This window comes from Pempheris klunzingeri, chromosome 16, assembly GCF_042242105.1.
Source record: "Pempheris klunzingeri isolate RE-2024b chromosome 16, fPemKlu1.hap1, whole genome shotgun sequence".
Classification (NCBI taxonomy): Eukaryota; Metazoa; Chordata; class Actinopteri; order Acropomatiformes; family Pempheridae; genus Pempheris; species Pempheris klunzingeri.
In genome coordinates this window covers 20,376,633-20,396,674 of record NC_092027.1, presented here as the reverse complement: position 1 = coordinate 20,396,674, position 20,042 = coordinate 20,376,633, and the positions used below count along the sequence as shown (strand labels likewise).

The following is a 20,042-nucleotide window of genomic DNA, read 5'->3' as shown; positions in this document are numbered from 1 at the left end:
TGTTACTGTCTGTCTGTCTGATGTTGGTGGTATTAACCGTCAGAAGCTCACAACCTGGAAAACGAATTTATACTTTAAGATAAATGCAAGCCAGCATACTGCCTGCAGTATGAGAGTAGCGTGAGTAATATACATGAGTGGAAATCAAATCAATGATGCTGCATACACAACATGCATTATAATCAAAAGGATCAGATAAGCCCCCTGCCCCATCACTCCGCCCCACAGTCACAGGTAATACTGCCAAGCTTGGGAGGTCAGAGAAGTGCTGGGTTTGCTTTAATGTGGACACAGCTGTGATGGAGCTCAGGTCAGAGGGCAGGACCACAGTAAGTGAAGGCACCCTAAGGTCAACGCTGGGTACAGCTAGTGGACGTCTGCCTGGTGACCTGGGGGGCCTGATGGGGCTAGAATCTAAGCGAGTTAAACCGCCGGGTGCTTTACAGACTATGAATGTGGTTTTCAAGGTGGTTCTGTACCGTGGTCACATTCCCACATATGTCTCAGGACTGTGGCTGCCATGACGTGGAAGAGCTGGGAGCGTCTTAATGATCAGATAATCCTGCAAGTAGAGCGTTCCGGTCTAACCTGCTTGAGATGAACCCGTTTTTGAGAGTCACTTTGAGATATGACTGCCGAGGTCATCCAGTCTGCTGTTTATCACGAGTGATAAGTAAACACGGTCAAAACCTACTGACCCTCGGCCATCAGGGCCTCTAACAGTCGGGGCTAAATCAGTGTGAAGTTTGAGCCCTTTAACTGACTTTCATCCACTGTCGCTGTTCTCAGCCAAAGCATCACTGCTAATGCTACACTTTCTAATGGTTAACACAGGCTCAGCTGCCGGTTATCTGATCCTAATGTCTGACCCGGTTGAGTCTCATGCACTCTGCTCTACAATGAGACGCCTCCTCTCCTCATTACAATAAAGTGAGACGCATAAGGCTTGGCTGTTTGTAAGCACAGACACTAAAACATCTGTGACGATGAGCCGCAGTACCAGCATCAAGTGACAGGGACACTGTCACAGTGGTGCAAACACGTTTCCACCAGTAATGGAGGAAGGATTCAGTATAATCAGGAACATGTACTTCATGTATTCAAAGTAAAAGTACTCGGTGCTGAAAAATCTCCTCTGTGACTGTAAAATTGCCTTTAATGACAACATTAGATTACTATTAGTCAGGAAACAGCAGGGTTTTACTGCTGTAGCTCCAATCATCGATTGATTGTTTGGTCTGTAAGAAGCTAGAAAACAGTGAGAGATGTCATCACCATGAGCCAAAGTGGCTCCTTCACAGTATCATTGTGTACGAACAACAGTCCAAAACTGAAATAATTAGGAAGGACAAGCAGCACAGCTTCACATTGAAGAAGCTTGAACCTGAAATGTTTTTTACAGGAAAAGTGACTTCAACCAGCCCTGCCTGTATTATATACTGTAGATATACATTTATCATATCTGGTGTTTTAGAGAAAGATGTTCAATAACTGTGGTGAAGTCACATGTAGTTGGCAACAGTTCCCTCAGAAATGATGCTGAGTGGAAGTAAAAAAAAGTACCATGAAAAGAAAATAGTCAAGTACAAGTACTTCAGATTTGTACTAAAGTACTGTACTTGAGTAAATGTAATTACCCAAGTAATAAAGTAATAAAAAGACCGGACAGGCGAGCACGGTATGTTTATCAGTGTACTTTTATGTGCATCTTGAAGTATTGCATTAGAAAGGTTTGATGGATACAGCATACTGCAAAAGTATGCTCTGCAGCCCAGTTTATTCGCTCTAATCCTAATTTGCATTGTCTTTTTTTCTTTTTTTTTTTAAATGAAAACACATTTGATTCATGCCAAACAGCTAAATATCAGTGGAATAACCTTTTTATTCTGATCCTACCCATAAGTAGAGAGTGCTGCCCTCCCAACAGCGAATCTGTTGCTAAAGCGTCACCTCGCAAGTGTGGTGTTTTCAAAAAGTAAAACTAGGACATCCAACTCCAGAACTACCCTGCGGCCTGTGACCTGCCACACTGAGCTACTTCCAACCAATTTAGAGAGCAGCACTCCTCACATGACATCCACGTCTGTAAACCACAGCGATCAGAACTGATTCCCCTCCGGTCGTACTACGACCACTTAAAGGACTACTCTGCTATTTCTGCCCTCTTCAAAAGCCGCCAGACTCCACTGACAAAAACAGTCGTTTTACCTCGCAGGCGACGGGTCTGGAAGTTATTGTGTGACTTTGATGTTTTAAATGCTTCGCTTGTGTTCTGCAAGGTAAAACCTCAGTATTTAACATTTTCTGTCTTGTTTAATCTAAACACAAGCAGAAATGGAAAGACTCAGTGATTCCAGGGGTAGTTATGTGCTGGAACAACAGGTTATCCATCCGCCCAGTACTTCACTACAGTCTTTGTGGCTGTAGTGGTGTTCTCTTTACATGCATGACAGGACCAAACCTGGCAACCTCACTGTGATGACAGGACTGTGGGAGGCTGCACCCAGCTGGTGCTTTGCTAGAAAGTTTGGAAAGTGGCTCCTTTACCTGGTGGCACTGTGTCTTGGTAAAGCAGCACTGTGCAGGGACTGTTTGCAGCTTTGACAGCTTGCGGGTGCAGTGAAGTTCTCAGGTTTGGTGCCATCACGCCTGTCCAGAGACCAAAATATACAACATCTGAACTAATCGATTGAGACAGCTGTAGAACTCGTGTGTTTTCTGAGGTAAAATGACTGTTTTTGTCAGTGGTGTCTGGTGGCTTTGAAGAAAGCATTCTAACGGCTATGTCTGGTTAAACAGGTCTCTCTCTGTCGGGATCCTCTCCATAATGTTGTCACACACTTAACACTGAAGAATTAACAAGCACCAGACCTTCTTTGATGGGTGCAGTTACCCTGAAGGATTACATTGCAGCCTGCTTCATGGTTAGTGGCTGAGAGGATCAATTCCAAAACATTTATTAGTTATTAGTCACTGAGACACCAAAATAAATATGAGAGGTCTCCTTTTCGGAAACCCAATCTGGACCCTTTGGTTCTTCCTAACTGACATTTCTGTTCTTTACTTCAAGCTGCACACAACAATGACTCCCCTAGCTGTCACTGATGCTGCTGTGTGTGTGTGTGTGTGTGTGTGTGTGTGTGTTTCTGTAGGTGGCCCTAGCTTTTGGGGAGGGGGATGTGAGTTGCTGTGCAGTGTGGGAAAGATGTAATCCTAGAGGTGTCTGGGTGTGAGGGTTTAAGACTTCTATTTGTGTCATCAGCTCCAGATGGTCCACCCTCAGACAGCGAGGTGAGATAAAAGAAATAAAAACTGAAGAACCAGCCGCACGCATAAAAAAGATGTTTTGATGTTCTGTATTTGATGCACATGTTTAGAGGTCAGGATGGGTGAAGACACACTCACTCCGCTAAAATCAAACACTAACACGAGGCAGGTTCAGCCCCTCCAGCAGGCATCCATCGCTCGTTTCATTTTTACACCTGTCGAGTCAGGTCAACCCTCACCATCCCACATCCTTCATAACGACCTAGACGGATCACAGGGACAAACCACACAGACAACAAGATCCCTTCGAGTGAAGACGAAAGATAAAGCGACCACGTGTGAATTCAGATGACAGATTGCTGTGCAAAACAAGACACTTGGGATGTTTTTGTCCTCTGAGCAGGAACTCTGTATCCACAGCCTGGAGGTAGGAGCTCAGACTGCAGAGAGAGGGGGGGGGGGGTCAGGACAGTCCAGTGTGTTCTTTATGACCTGCCTATTATGGAGCTCAGAGCTCCCAAACCAGAGCACAGTACAGAAGGACTTAACCGGCTTAGGGAGACTCCTCTAGAACAGAGAGCGGAGCACATTATTATTATTTATATATAGACGTTCTTGGACCTCACGCCACGTCAAGTTCATTCACTCCCAACTTCCTAAAGTCAGTGATCACATTCAACTCAAGAGAAGACCCCTCACACCACGACACAGACCCCTTCTACTACTTCTTCTGGCCCCTGACCTACTTCCTCTCCCTCCAGGAGGCCGAGTACGACTGCACCATTAGTACGTTCTGCGTCTTTCCTTGAGGAGAACCAGTGGATGGAGTGCGCTTGTCAAGCATAGATAAAGCGCGGCATAAAATCCATATAGCCAGCGACAGGACAACATCAAGCAGCATTATGCAGGCGGCGGCACAGACACAGACACACACACACAACATGCGAAACAAATACACCCACAGGGGACAACGCATGCAAGTAGTCATGGGAAGCACAGGAGACACACACCCAGACAGACTGACGGTGAGCTCTGAGGAGGCAGCAGCAGAGAAGAAGTGGTTTCTAGCGCTGACAGATTTGACTGTCAATGAGCGGCTGTTTTAAGTGAGATCTAAATATGTGTTGAGTTCTCTGGTACGTGTTGGATTCTTGTTCATCTCTGAGGCACAGACAGAAAAAAAAGCTGTCTGACTGAATAATTCAGTCCCCTCTTGTGATCCAGTGTGACTTCATTCTCATGCTAACAGTCTCTGAGTGGGAGGGGGCCACACCATGTGTGATTCCATAGATACCCCATACATTTACATGCTTAATCAGGGTTTCCCGCGTTTCCTGCAGACTGCACAGCGGTGGGAATGATTTGGTTCTTTGATCTGGAGCTTCAAGTGTCTTCAGCTTCAGCTTGGTGTGACTAGTCTGCGAGCAGCTCGTGGAACACCACAAGTCGTGTGAGAGAAAATCGAAGACTTGAAGCTTCATGAGCAAAATGCGCTGCAGAGGTGTCGCAGTTAGCTTTGGCCGACAGTTTTGTGTTGAATCTAAAGGTCAGTTTAGTGCTCTTAGGGGTTAAACCTCATGCGTCATGTTGGCGGAACACTTTGATTCCTTTGAAGGCATACCCACGCGAGGACAGGAAGTAAAAAAAATCGATCTGTGTCGATGCATTTTGTACACAGGTAGGGTGTGGGAGGTGGGAATATCAGATACCATTATGGTTGGTGTGTGGCCATGAATATTTCCACTGTGAGGTGCAGCTCTTGCCAACTACTTTGCTTCTACCAGTTTTTATTCTACATAATTCTTCATCTTATAATGAAATGACTAAAAGCCAGTGGTGTTTCAGGAGCAGCCTCACAGTCCAAACCAGCAGGGTAGTGGCTGCTGTCCACATTCCAAATGTCTTCTCAGCGTTATGGCTGGAGTGCTGTGTGTGTGTGTCTGCGTGTGTTTTCCTCCCCCATCTTTCCAGGTTCCACCACTCTGCAGTCACAGTTGGAGTCTAAAGACCTGAAGAAGACTCCAGATGTAGCCGGTGGGCAGCGTTTAGGCTGTTTCTGTGGGTAACCCTACTCCTTTCTTTCTCTAGAGGGGGGGGGGGGGTGTTAAAAGCCTGCTTTTTGTTTTGTGACCTTCTTTAAGCACGTTTTTTTATGAGTTTGTGAATAAATTCCTTTGATAGCCCAGTTTCCTGCGTTTTCCTTTCCCTGGTTTAATTTAATGGTTACTCAGTCAACGTAGGCAAAATACTGCAGCCTGGTTTTCAAAGCATTTAGTGCAGATCTAAGCTCGCCCTGACCAACACATCAACCCTTTGAAAGATGATCAGAAATTAGCTTTTAAATCCAGTTTCGGCCGACACCGGTGCTCAATGTGTTCTACAGTGATTTTCCTACGGCATGTTTTTAAGAAACAGAAGTAGCATTAAAGTTGAGGAATGATGAGGCATTCTGGATAGATCTTTAACTACTGAACAACTACACATTACACATCCTGTTCTTCGAGTTTGGCCTGTATTAGTGAACATTTTAACTATTTATGTTCACTGTCATTATTATGGCAATTACCTGCGACCTGCTCGTTTGACATAATCCTTTTATTGTAGCCTGAAGTCAAAAAAAAGGGAGGTGTTTTTCCACATTTGAACTTTCCCATGAACGGTGAAGGACCACTGGTGTGTCTGGTCACAAGCCCGCTCCCTAACCGCTGCCCCGCGTGGCTCCCTGTACACTTTCACTGTATTTTACTGTGAGAAAGTGAAATATGGTGATGTTGTATAGTTGGATTTATTATATAGTTATAGTTTTATTTCAAAATGCCAAAAAATAAAGCAGAACAGAACACTGGATGGACTGGCCAGTCACAGCTCTCTCTCATGTTTCCCCACAAGCATCAGTAGAGTTGTTTTACTTTGTTATATTAACTGCAGCTGAATTCATTCCCTGGGTCACAGTGACAACACTTTCCTGTCCTTAGCTAAAATAGCGCTCCCCTGCCCCACAGTGAAAGGGTCGACTGAGAACATGGAAGGGCGGAGTGAGAACAACGGTCATCTCTCACATTACTCCCCCTCCATTGTCTCTGCTTACATTAGCCTGTGTGGCAGCGGTAACCCCTGACCCGCTCTGGAAACATCCCCCCAAAAACGAAAGTGGAGAACGGGATGGTGCAGCGTGGGATTGGTTCCTCCTAAAAGGTTTCATTGTAGTAAGTGAGGAAACATTAGCTGGGCTTGAGGCTGCCTTGGGAAATGCCTGGTGCTACATCTTTGTGTGGAGCTTTGGCCGTCTCCTGTCTGCTGTTTAGGAAGAGGAGGAGGGAAGCTTTTCCATGTCATGGTAACCCAGTAAGAATTTGGTGCATGACACTGAAGGATAGCTCCATGTATTTTTAAACCTGGCCAAATTGTTTCATGTTCTGTTTCAGAATTGGTCCAGTAGATCGCCTCAGCGACACGGTCTGCAATGGCTGCAACATAGTCCTTTGGGGCAACTTTAGGTCTTGTTTGATCCACTGACAGGCTCAGAGTGTTATTCTAAGTGTCTGACAACATTATGGAAAGGATCCCTACAGAGAGAGACCTGGAAGATCTGTTTTGTTTAATCAGAAAGAGCTCACCAGACTCCATTGACTAAAACAGTCATTTTATCTGGGGTTACACAGGAGTTGCTGGTCTACCACTGCCTCCATCAGTTAATTTATTTGTTTTATTGTGTGACTTTGGTGTTTTCGAGCGTTACTTCGGATCCAACATAATACTTGTGTAACACACAATAACACAAAGAAACAAGCACTATTGATCTCAAACACAAATAATGTAAAAATAGGGCCGGAGTTTAAAAGTACTGGAGTCATCCTTTAAGGCTTAGAACTGGGTCCACTAAGTCTGGTGTGTGTCTTATTTAAACAGTGTCTGCTGCCAGATACTGGTGTGTGTGTCAAGTTAAGGAAATACTTGTTGTCCATTAGGTTTTAACACAGTCTGGTTTTTAATATCAGCTTATGGTGCTCCACACAGTTCAAATGCTTCTCAACCCTATCCAAGGATGGCATTCAAAAATCAAATAAAGCTGCACTCATTTATATTTCTTTGGATCAGGTGACTATATGTAACGCCACAGACGTTGCTTGTGATGGGGAATCCAGTTCCATGGAGCTTTTTAGCCTCATGGTTTCACCTTCACGTCCAAAGTCTGCTCCCATCGACCTCATTTCCAGCAGCAGCAGACAGCTGCTTTCAGCGGATTCATTTTCTAGTGATCAACTGATTGAACCATCAACTAATCATTTTAGTTCTGCCCTCCATCGACTTTGCTTGCATTTGCGCCACCTCTAAAATTCCCTTCATGTTCTGTCTGATCGCACCTCCACACTTGTCTGCTGGGCAGAAAGAAAACAAAGCTGTGAGGCCGTAGGACCGAAGCAACGAGCCAAAAGAAGCTGAATCCGTCTTTTAGAGGATCTGATCATTCTCTGTGGGCTTCTCACTACGATGTGTGGGAAAGCAGTTTTTACCCAGCAAATCATCACCTTGTCAAGATGAACATGTATATCAGTGAATCCTGTTCTGTGATACACTCCCAGAGGCTCTTCTTCCTTTTTTATTTTGGTACTGTACCCATACTGGAGGGCAATGGAAGGACCAGAGCAGATTTATTATGGATGATATTGACTCTGATTTGACTTCATCCTGAGAGAATGTTTGGCTTGGTTTAGCAATAAAATCAAAGAATATTAAATTTTTAGCCTAATCATTCTTTAGGAAAACTTAATGTCAATAAATCTAATTTTATTTTCATTCTGTTTGTGATCAAATGTTTATAGAAGTCAAATGAGATCACAAGGCACATTGGGAAATCCTCGAATAAATGAATACATTAAAACAGTATTAGAATAATAACACACTAAACCAGAGATAGCATACAAGCATTATATTAAATACACGCAAATAAACACATGTACATGTTAATTACAATTTATTGATGTCACCTGAATGGTTTCTGAATTCAGACGTTGCGTCATAAAGGATGCTAAAAACAAAACAAAAACCTGTGGACAAGAATTCCATCCTCCATGTTAGGAGATAAAATGTGAAGAATGTGAACTCTCACAACAAATGAACATTTCTTTATTTATCTTTATCTTATAGATATGTTTCCATTCTTATTGTTTCACTTTGTGTGTTTTTATATTTATTTCTATTTTATTTGTTTCAGTCTGGAACAGGCTCTAAGAAGATTTCACTGCACATCGTACTGTGTATAGCTGTGTATGTGACAAATAAAGAATCTTGAATCTTGAATCTTGAATTTCAAATAATCTAAAAAATGCAGTCATGGTCAAACTTCGTCAGAGAAACCTCACCGCTAAGATCTAAGACGAGGCCCTGATTAGAACAAAGTGGAGCGAACACTGAGGGGCTGAGGAAAAATGTTTCTGCCATCTAAAAGCGGCATACTGTCAGTGTAATATAGAGAGCAAATTAAGAGCAAACATTCACTCGTGTTTGCACGCCAACTGTCTCATCAGGCATTTTTCTCTTGACCTTTTCCCTCCTTTAATAAAGAGCTGAAGAACAAGTTTGGATTCAGGCCCGTCTGTGATAAGTAGCATAATTATACTCCAGCTGGTTGCAACACACTTATCTTTTTCAGAGGAAGTGCTGGCCAACTGTCTTTTATGGGCGAGTGTTGAGGCCAGGCATGAGGGGGAAAACCACGTTTTTATTTATTTTAGTTTGTATTTTGAGAATAAAGTCAAAATGTCGAGTAAACAAGACGTGTTTAGGATAAAGTCGACCTTTCAGTGGAAGTTCCATGACTGGATGGAGTGAACTTCATTTGTGCCTATAGTTTTTTCAACCACTCAAAGCTTTTTTTTACATTACATTCACACAGTCTGACTCAGGGGGGATTGTTGTCTCACACACATTCACACACCGAAGCTAAGCCTCAGGAGCAGGTTGGGGTTCACTTCCACGCGCTGGGAACTGATCTGCCAACTGACAGACAACCAGCTCGACCTTTGACCCACGGCTGCCCATAAGTGCAGGGTAACACCTGAAGAGGAGTCCATCATCAGGGACTCATGAGGACAGGGATCAAAGAACCATCCGACAGGCAGAGAAGTCTTTCCCCTGCTTTTACCGTGGACCCTGATACCATTCACTCATGTGTTCAGGCAGAACTTTTTCAGAAACCATAACTCTGTTTACCTGGTAACAGATGAGAGTCTTAGTAATACCTGAAACAATCAATAACATCCCGTACGTTTCCTACGCATTGGAAATGTCTTTCATGACTCCAGTAAATAGGATGAACCATAGTTACTACTTTAATGCTACTGTTCAGCTATTAGCTAGGAAGCTAAGTTCATGCGAGCAAGATTCAAAGATGACAAAGAGTATAAACATGATTTGACAGAAGCAGATCAGCTAGCTTTATTCATTCCTGTTGATTAAATTAGGAATAATGGTCGTTATTGTAAAACGAACAGGGCCGCCCCCCCGGCATGAGGCAGAGGGGTCTTGAATCATCCTGGAGGGGTTTGTTCTGCAGTAATGACCTCAGCTAGCTGTACACTATCCAGCTTATTACGGCTTCGCACTAAAGAACTCAGCAGTCTTGAGACAAAACACTGACTTCATTTCCATCTTATTGATCTGACAGCTTCCACTATCAGAGCGGTGTCCACAGTGAAGAGCCTGTTACACAGAAGCACCAGCCCTGTAAGAAATCAGCTAGTTAATGTGCTCCAATAAATTGTAAAAGGGCTTCAAGCAGCATCCCTGTTGCTATGGTTACTCATTTGGTGAACAGAGGAAGGGAAAAAAACCCAAAAAACAACAACAACGTGATCTTCTGGTTTATTTCTCCTGCCTGGTTCTGATGCTCTAACTTGCTTGCTCTCATGTTGCCCTCGTGCTTTGGCACCGAACGCTCTTCCGTGGTCTTTGTTCACTTTGATGGGTGAAAGTATGTCAGTGGGTTACATTGACAGCAGCGCAGGGCTGCAGGGGAGGAGGAGCCGATGAAGTGGGTCACATGGTTGCGCCCTGCTCGCTGCTAAACCATTCCTCCAAACCACTGGAGCTGCGCCTTTTATCGCAACCCTCTTTCCTGCGTCCTCTCTGAATGGACTACGGCAGATTTCCAGATAGAGCTCAGTTCCCCTGAACGCACCTTCTTTCTCCACCTTCCACGACGGGAAAAACTGCTCTTTCGACGCCGCTCTGAAAACTTACTACTTCGGTTTTCTATGTGTTTTTTTTTGTCGTCCTGGCTGAAAGCAACCTTCGCACTGACAGCCCACCGCAGCTCTTTCTTTTTGTTGAGTGTCGTTCATTTAAATGCTGTTAGCTTAACAGCCAGTTTCTCAACCGGGATCCATCGGCGACTTTTCAGTTGCTGAACACTCAAGACAGAAACACGGCTCCAGCACCGAGGTAGCACAGGAGGAGGAAAACCCCCAAACTCACATGGACATGGAGTCCACCAAAGCGGGTAAGTTTGTGAGCTTTAACCCGCATTTAAATGACAATGGCTGCAGCTTGTTGCGACGGGCTTCACACTGTGGTCACATCCTGCCCGCGGGCTCAGTGGAGCTACGTTTAGGGAAAATAGCACGACTTGCTTTAAGAGGGCACGTTCTCGTCTTTTATTTTGAAGTCTTGACGTTGAGAGTGTAAAATGTCGGAGGCGAAGTGGACCGACGTGGTCCGGTCAAAGTGGGTTAGTGGGAGTCCAGGCGGGCTGTTGTTGTTACAGAAGTACAGGCTCGGGCAGCTGCAGCCTCTCCTCTCACATGGACAGTCAACCTAGCCATGTGCGTCTGTGTTTACGCTCCCCGTGCGTCGCCGCTCATTGGCCGAGCGGTGCCGTGACGTAGACATTGCATAATCCCGCCCGTCGGCTGGTGTGGGGTCTCGCCTCGGATACACGTGAGGCTTCTCGCGGCAGGTCGCGGTGACCCAGTTCTGCCGCGGAGAGGACGTGCTCACTCCACGTGGGGGCGTGTTGAGAAAACGTGCGGAGTTATGAGACGTTCATGGCCCACAGGTTACATGAATTGCCTTGTATATTACGCAGTGTTAGTCGGGGCATTTGGTTGGAAGATATTTCTACAGATTTCTACATTTAGCACAGTTTTTATGGACTGACTTTGATGTTGACGTTGTTTATTCAGCGAACTCTGAATAATAACAGAAGTAGCGTAGAAGTATCGAGGGTTACATTATTTTTTTGCATAATTAAAATGCATCATGATCACATCGTGATCACGGCTTGCAAAATCAGATGACAGAACACGAACGGCTTCCTCTCGCCAAAGTATTTAATTTGAACTCGACCACGACGGGTTTCAAACAGACTTGTGTGTGTTGAAAGGTTGACATGTCCGATGGGTCTTGAATGCAACACTTTTCCAGCTTTGTGGAGTTGGACAGAATTCATGAAACCAAGACAACAAGTTTGGCCCCTCGATCCTGAATATACAGTCATATAATGTGTAACTTTGCACCGATTAATATCATAGAATTTGTAACTTTGCACTAATTGATATCATAATTTGCAAATTTGCACTAATTATGTTTCTATGCAGGTACATCCTAAGCAGGTTTAATAAATGTTAAATGTGGAGGACACAGCCGTGTTAATATTATCATCATGGTATTTCTGACAAGAGCCTGCTTTATGTCTGTGATGACACCTACTTGTTGAAATGCAGTGTGTGGGATTTATAGCAGCCATGCACATTTTCTGTTAAAATATTATGTCACTGAATTGGCTGAGGGGAACTTTTAATTGGGTCACAACTCTTATTATCTGTGCAATAGTCTGGTACAGTTAAACTAGTCTTCCTTGTTTGCTTTTATGCCAGTACTGCAATCCATTAATGATCAATACATGTTCAAAAATCCTAAAACTAAAATGGAACGGGTGCAGTTTCTTTCTTAAGATAAAATGTATCTGCACATGTTCTGCGAGGTGAAATGAAACTGACTTATGTAGAATGTGATTGGTCACTCGATCCATTTGATAAGGAGCCTGCATATATGAATGCAGGGACAAGCCAGACCTACTACACACACCCTTGAAGCTGACATTATGTAATGGCTGTTACCTAACCACAGAGAATGGCAGAGGAAGAAATCAGGTCAGCCTATGTTGAGGAGGAAAATCTGGCTCAGCGGCAGCACCAGCCTGTCTGCTCGCCTCCTACTGGCTGAGGGAGCTGTTGTCGCCTCATGATCTGCCCTCTTTATGTTAAGCTCATCCGTTCCAAGGCAAACCTGACCGGAGCTGGTGTTCAGGGGAGAGAAAACAGCAGGGAGCTTGAGCAGTGATTGGCGGAACAGACAAAGCAACAAGCGCCGCCTACAGAAACTTTAATGTCGTCAACAGAAAGCGAGAACGTTCAGACGTCACGTGCTGGGCACAGCGTTTGAGAGCTGGTTACAACCATTGCACCACAGGGAATCATAGACATCACAGAAGACAAAACCAATTAGATTTTGTTGCTTTGTGGAGGATAAAGAAAGTGAAATTACAGGATAAGGATGGTGTTAATTTCTAGTTTTATATTTTCTGCCTGGCTCCTACTGAAGACATAAATCTTACAAATATATAGTTTTAGTTTGAAGACAGTCATTTCCTGCAGCTGATCACTGTAGTTTTACTAAATGCCTGTTGACAGTTTTATGCAGCACATTTATTCATTAATTGAGCATTTCTTGCAGCATGTGAGTGAATGCGAGGTTGAGTCAAAAGCTGCAGTGTGTGGGGACATTGTGGCACAGAGGAGTAACAGATCTCTGCTCTGTGCTGAAGTGTTGAGTTTGTTGCTGCAGCCCCCGTCTTCATGGCCCTGTTTCCCTCTTGCCTTTGTACACCAGGAGGCGTAATAGCCTACATCAGCTCATCCAGCTCTGCGTCTAGCCCGGAGTCGTGCCACAGTGACTCCTCCAACGGCAGCTACCGGTCGTCCTCCCCGCCCCATGGCTCCTCGCCCAGCCGCCACCAGCCAGGTCAGCCGGCTGACCCCACGCTCCCCGCCGGTGGCCAAAACCTTCCTGGGACTCAGAAAAACGGGCGTTCCTCCTCCACTGCAAAATGCGGCATCACAAGTAAGAAAGTCACTCTGTGATGTACTCATTTTATGTTTTAACCACTGGGACACCCAGTCAGCAAAGTGTACAATAAAGGGTTAAAAAAAGAATTAATGAGCTGAGAATTTGTTTTTGTATCATTCAGAAATCAACGGCCTGGTGCTGCTGTGTAAAGTGTGTGGCGACGTGGCCTCCGGTTTCCACTACGGCGTCCATGCCTGTGAGGGCTGCAAGGTGAGGGCAGCTCTCTGAAATAACTTGACACACACACACACACACACACACACACAACCCTGAATCAGAATCATTTTCGCTGCGACACAGTGGTGGGTGTTGCCGTGACTTTGGGCGTTAGTTGAAGTGGGTCACCGCCTGCGTAGCCATCTGTGCAGCTACAGCAGACACTCAGTGAAACTAGTTCACTCCCCACATATTTCATCAGATACCTCTCATACTTCACATTGCTGTGTGGCCCAGTTCACTGTGGGGAGCAGGTTACGGTGACAGACACACCACATTACACCGTAGAGGAGGAGCACATGCACACACGCATTGGTATTATTCTGTCTTAGTGAAATTCAAAACTTGCAAATGATTTGAGTATATTGAAAAGTACAGTGCTGAGACCCCCCCCCTTTCTGTCTGTGACCTCACACACCTTCACACAGTCCTGTTTGTCTTTGTGAACACGCAGGGCTTCTTCAGGAGGAGCATCCAACAGAACATCCAGTATAAGAAGTGCCTTAAGAACGAGAGCTGCCCCATCATGAGGATCAACAGGAACCGCTGCCAGCAGTGCCGCTTCAAGAAATGCCTGATGGTGGGGATGTCCAGAGACTGTGAGTATCCCTGGTGTTTATGCAAACGTATGCAGCAGAAGCACAAATATTCAGACTTATGCATAATTTTGCTGCATTCAGAATTCAGTCAAATTGATGGAGTGCCTCTTTAAAGATGTGCATATGTTGCTTGCAATGTTGTGTCGGCACCCAAACTCAAAGTTATATTGAGCACCGACAAAAAAATACTGAAGACGGGATTTCATTCCTGAAGAATTAAAACTAATAACACGTCATAGCTGTTGAACCTCTAATTCAACACCATAAAATAAAGGTGACTCTCTTCACTGTTCAGCTGTGCGCTTTGGCCGAATCCCTAAGCGGGAGAAACAACGCATGCTGCTGGAGATGCAGAGTGCCATGAACAACATGATGAACAACAGCCAGCTGCACAGCCAGCTGCACAGCAGCCAGACGCTACCTATCGGCAAACCGCTGCCGGCCAGTGCCACGCAACCTACCTCTGAGGACACCGGCCCCGCCTCCTCCTGCTCTCCCTCCAGCCAGTCCGACTCCAGCTCGGACCCCGAACCCACCGTGGCGATGGACACCAGCTCGAGCTCGGCCTCGCCCAGCACTTCAGACAGCGGGGAGGAGGAGGTGATCGGCTCGGTGACCAGGGCCCACCAGGAGACCTTCATGTACAACCAGGAGCAGGGCAGCCTGACTGTCGAGGCCCCGCCCCCCACGGGCCCCCCGAACAGCGTCTCTGCCACAAACACAGCTAACCACCGGGCCGAGCAGAGGCAGGACACTTGGAACCACCACAACAACCTGGTCACCATGGCAACACACGATTCCCCTTCCAGCCTGGGCCTCCAGGGTCAGGAGGACGACAGCACCAGCCACTGCCCCTTCAGACTGTCCAGGACCGACACCGCCAGCCACTGCCCAGCCTACGCACACGTAGCTTTCAGAGCTCCATCCACAGAGGGCCCTGCCAATGGGGCCTACAGCGGGCCCCCCTGGAGAGGAGGCAACAGAATGCATCTGGTAAGACGACAGCCAATTACACGTGCTTTAATTGAGGAAGCAGACGTCAATGAGAATAAAGAACCAAATTAGCGAGCAGTTAGATAAAACAAAACAAAATTAGACGAAATTGAACAATAGATAAAGGAAATGAAATCAGAAGACATAAATGGCCCCAGAAAACATGAAGGCATCACAGAAATCTGTAGCTGCTTGGTGAGTATATCAAACAGAAGCATGTCAGAGATGTGTTTTTGAGGCAGACAGTGATCTGAGAACAGGAGGAATAAGAACAGCTCTCACCATCGCAGTGGTGCAACCTCTGAAAAATGAAACCTTTTTCTTGGTCGTAGAAGAATCAGAATGATCGGACTTTTGGGCCACTTGGGGGCAGCAAAGCAAACAACATGATTGTTCATCTGAAAATATTCTGAGTGCAGCTTTGGTTGCTCTGTTTGTTTTACACAACTCCCCAAACAGGCCGTGTTATATTCTCTCCTCCGTCTCACCCTCAGGTTTGTCCGATGAACACGTCCGCTCACGTGGACCCTCACAAGTCTGGCCAGGAGGTGTGGGAGGAGTTTTCCCACAGCTTCACCCCCGCCGTCAGGGAGGTGGTGGAGTTTGCCAAGAAGATCCCAGGCTTCAGAGACCTGTCCCAGCCCGACCAGGTCAGCCTGCTGAAGGCTGGTACTTTTGAGGTACACTATGTTTTCCTATCCTACGTGCCATGGATATTTCACTGATAGCAGGTGTTGATAGCAGAGTGGTTGTACCCAGAGTGACGATGCCGTCTGTGTTCCGCAGGTACTGGTTGTTCGCTTTGCTTCTCTCTTCGATATGAAAGACCGCACAGTCACATTTCTTGGCGGGAAGAAATATAGCATAGACACTCTGAGGGCAATGGGGGCCGGCGACCTCCTCAACTCCATGTTTGACTTCAGCGAGAAGCTCATCAACCTGGGCCTGAGTGAGGAGGAGATGAGCCTCTTCACTGCTGTGGTTCTGGTCTCTGCAGGTAATTGGCTGCTTGCTGTTGATTCATTTTAAAGGGTAACATTGGTATTTTTAAAGCAGGGCCCTATTCTGTGACATATTTGGGGTTCAAAATGACTGGTAGGTAAAATAAGCTAAGCTGTGTGACTTGGTGTTTTTAAATCTGCGTAAACAACAAACCAACCGATTGAGGCAGCAGCAACTCTGTTTTCGTCCTAAATGGTGTCACCTCTCAGCCTAACACTGTCACCATCCATCCCTCCAGATCGCTCAGGCATCGAGAACGTGAACTCGGTGGAGGCCCTGCAGGAGACGCTGATCCGCGCCCTGCGAAGCCTCATCACCAAGAACCACCCCAACGAGTCGGCCATCTTCACCAAGCTGCTGCTCAAGCTGCCCGACCTGCGCTCGCTCAACAACATGCACTCCGAGCAGCTGCTGGCCTTCAAGGTCCATTCCTGAAGTTTTCCTCGAGTACTTGACACCCCGACACAAACTCTTATGACCTGTGACGGGACCCGGAGGCCACACGGAAACCACCAGCTCCGCCTCACCTCCCACCCCAACCACACCTGCACCTCTACACTTCTCCCACGAGGCTTTGGCCTCTGCTCCTCCAGTCTGTAAATTGAACTAAAGCTCAAAGCTGAATTTTAAAGGGGGAAGAAGACCATAAAATGTTCTTGTACTGTACTGTAGGGCGTAACTGCCTGTGTGATGGTAATGGTGTTACATACAGACACATTGATTGATGTATATGTTTCTTGTGTTTGTGTGTAGCATACTGTATGTTTGCAACTGTACAGACATTAGAAGCACTTTTCTGTATAGTGTAGACTGGTATTTTTGCATTCATAGTGCAATATGTGACTGCTTTCTTGATTTGAGCTGTATAGTGAGCAGTCGAGAAACTTGTGTATACTTTTCAATGGCACACTTAAATTTGAATATTGAATAGGTGCTGTGCTCATGTGACAAGGGGAAGTTGTAAACCTTAAAACCCCGGGACACTGAATGAATGGCGAGGTAAAAGGTGACAACAACAACAACAACAACAAAAAAAAGCAGATGACAATGAGAGGAATGTGGACGTAAAGCTTTCCAGTTTTGCCACCAGAGAAATCAGAATGTTGTTAAAGTTGAATGAACGGGAAACAAAAGACGGCGTCTTACTTCAGGCTTTTCATGCAGTTGTTTACGTGTTATGCTGTTTTTTGTCAGTTGCGGGTCATTTTTCTAAACTATCTGGGCATTGTGACAAATCAAATGTATCAGCGGCGCTGTGTCCTGCGCCGGTTTCTTACACGCGGATCATTGGATGGACAAACACTGAACCAGTGAAACCAAAACCTGGATGAGGTCGAGATACATTTTCCCTTCTCTGATATTGTTTCGTTCCTTAAAGGAAAAAAAAAAAATCTTTGTACCCTGAGATCCCAGTGTGTGCTGTCCCGTGCTGCTGTCGACTCCCCCCTCCCCCCCCGCCCAGCAGTCGAACCGGACTGCCGCTGCGGGACGGCAGAGAGAACTCTCTCAGTTTCCAGCAGCTCCCACATCGCTTGAGTACACGTCATCTCTGTTTTACAAACTGTACAGACTATAGCTGAGTGTAGTTAAACTGAATAGGTAGGACTATTCCACAGAAAATATGATTGTAATATCACTGAAGTGATTGTAATTTAAAGAAATTAGCTGAGTCGAGGTGACAGCCGAGTCACTGGCGTTGAGATACTTTTGCGATGCCATCTTTTTGTTCCCTGTTGGTGAATTCAGAACGTCTGGCCTTCTAATATCCAGAGCTTCTGTCATTGTGTTAACAGTGCTGACGTGGTCCTGTTCTCCTCTGTGAAAGGATTGCAGTATGCATAGATTTCTATATAAATATATACATACTATCATACATACATAACTGTATAGATGAATATATCTATATAAATAAATTTTATAAATGCAGCTCATGTTGTGAAGTGTTATTTTGGTCTGTTGTCATTTAGTCAAGTGTCAATTACATCTATCTATCTATCTATCTCTCTATCTCTCTCTCTATCTATCTATCTATCTATCTATCTATCTATCTATCTATCTATCTATCTCTCTCTCTATCTATCTATCACTACACTACATATTTGAGTCACAGTAACAACCATGCATTACATCCACTGATGCTTTACTGCTCATCATCCATCTTGAGTGTGTTTATGCATTGTTAAGTGCTAAAGATGCAGCTAAAGTCCTGAAACTGCAGGTGAAATGGCTCTTTACTGCTGCCAGGAGGTTCTCATCACTCGGTAATCGTCCCTTAACTAGCAGGACATTTAAGAACATGATTTGGTAGAAATGTAGTTAAAAATAGCGCCACCATGTGGCCGATCATGTCACATGTCAATGTCCCAACTACAAACTACACACTAACTGTTATATGAACAATATGTATTAGTATATCTATAGGCTATATCTATATATACACACAATACTATTAGTATATACAATAGTATTGTATATACTGACACATACATAATATCTGTGTGTGCCGTTGGTATTTAACAAATCTATAAACCATTTTATACTAATAGGAAATGATGCAATGATGCAAAATGTTTAGCAGTGAGAAGTAAATCTGACTTGGTACGCAGTATGGACACAGCTCCTGAATGAGCTGTGAGCTGGACTCTGAATTCATTAGCATGAATGGAGCCACCGAAACAGATTTCCTGCTGTTTTCTCACCATTTCTCATGATGTGCTTCACCACATCAGATATAAAAATTATTACTATAATCAACAACCTCCTTGTAATTACTCCAAAAAGTCTTGTATGTTTAGTGCTGCAAGGAAGGACTCACACAGTAAATAAGATGCCATCACAGATTAAATGAGCGTGGGGCCATGCAGTCTTGGCCTGAGCTATTTATAGTTGGATAGGGTTCCTGCTACGTCATCTCTGATGACAGTTCTGTCACTTCTATGAAAGTGTTTCACACCATTTAAAATGGTCAAATGTTGAAAATGAATATCTGACATGTAAAATTAGAGGTGCTGCATGAGGAAGAAAATTCTGTACGACAGCTATTTGCATACTCTCATTGACTTTTGGTGACTTTTTTCAAAGACACAGCTACAGAGCTGTGATGGTGCACCGTGAGATTTCTAAAGAAGACGATGTGCAGAGAATTGCATTCATCTTAACTTGAATTCATCTGAACTTGTGGGAAGTCAAGTGTGACTGTGCTAGTGTCACTGTCCATCAGCAGATGGCAATAAGGCAGCTTCCTCTGTTTCCCTGTGTCCTGCCACTCCCTGCAGCCTGGGACCCAAACACCATCTGCAGCCTGCTGTCAGCAAAACATACAACGACTGTAATGCTTCATATTAATGCTTCAGTTTATGATTATGGCCCTGAGCTCAAGATTCATGCTCAACCTTTATCTGCATTAACATCTACTGAACATGGAGAAAAATAATAAAAGAGTGTGTTTGTGCAAAGATGCATAACTACCAATTTATTGAATAACTTCAGTACATTAATGTCACACACACACTGTCCGGATCTGTGGCTGATGTCAGTAATCTAATTAGTGCTAAAGCCTGGTAGGAGACCAGTTTGTTGGGAGACATTATTACTTAAATGTATTATATTATTTCTTAAAGGTGCAGTGTGTGAGATTTAGGGATCTATTAGTGGAAGTTTTTTAAGAATTGGTACACCGGCATCCTGCCACAGTCCAAAGAAATGCAGGTTGGTGACTCTAAACTGCCTGTGTGAATGGTTGTCTGTCTCTATGTGTTGGCCCTGTGCCTGACTGACAACCAGTGCAGTCACGGCCAAAGTCAGCTGGGATTGGCTGGTATTGGTGTAGACAATGGA

General features: G+C 44.9%; 1 protein-coding gene across 1 annotated transcript; it reads left to right on the top strand.

Moving 5' to 3' along the window:
* Positions 1-10,373: 10,373 nt before the first annotated feature.
* On the top strand, positions 10,374-18,131 carry nr1d2b (nuclear receptor subfamily 1, group D, member 2b). Its single transcript, XM_070846552.1, has 8 exons — positions 10,374-10,768; positions 13,159-13,389; positions 13,517-13,605; positions 14,066-14,210; positions 14,506-15,203; positions 15,698-15,883; positions 15,990-16,200; positions 16,444-18,131. The coding sequence occupies exons 1-8, from the start codon at positions 10,744-10,746 to the stop codon at positions 16,638-16,640; spliced, it is 1,782 nt and encodes a 593-aa protein (XP_070702653.1). The 5' UTR covers positions 10,374-10,743; the 3' UTR covers positions 16,641-18,131.
* Positions 18,132-20,042: the final 1,911 nt, after the last annotated feature.

Bases quoted from the DNA above. Each gene is read 5' to 3' on its own strand.
- nr1d2b (XM_070846552.1), top strand. From the start codon at position 10,744: ATGGACATGGAGTCCACCAAAGCGG. The intron at 10,769-13,158 runs GTAAGTTTGTGA...TTTGTACACCAG, and splicing joins CATGGAGTCCACCAAAGCGG to GAGGCGTAATAGCCTACATC. The intron at 16,201-16,443 runs GTAATTGGCTGC...CCATCCCTCCAG, and splicing joins TGTGGTTCTGGTCTCTGCAG to ATCGCTCAGGCATCGAGAAC.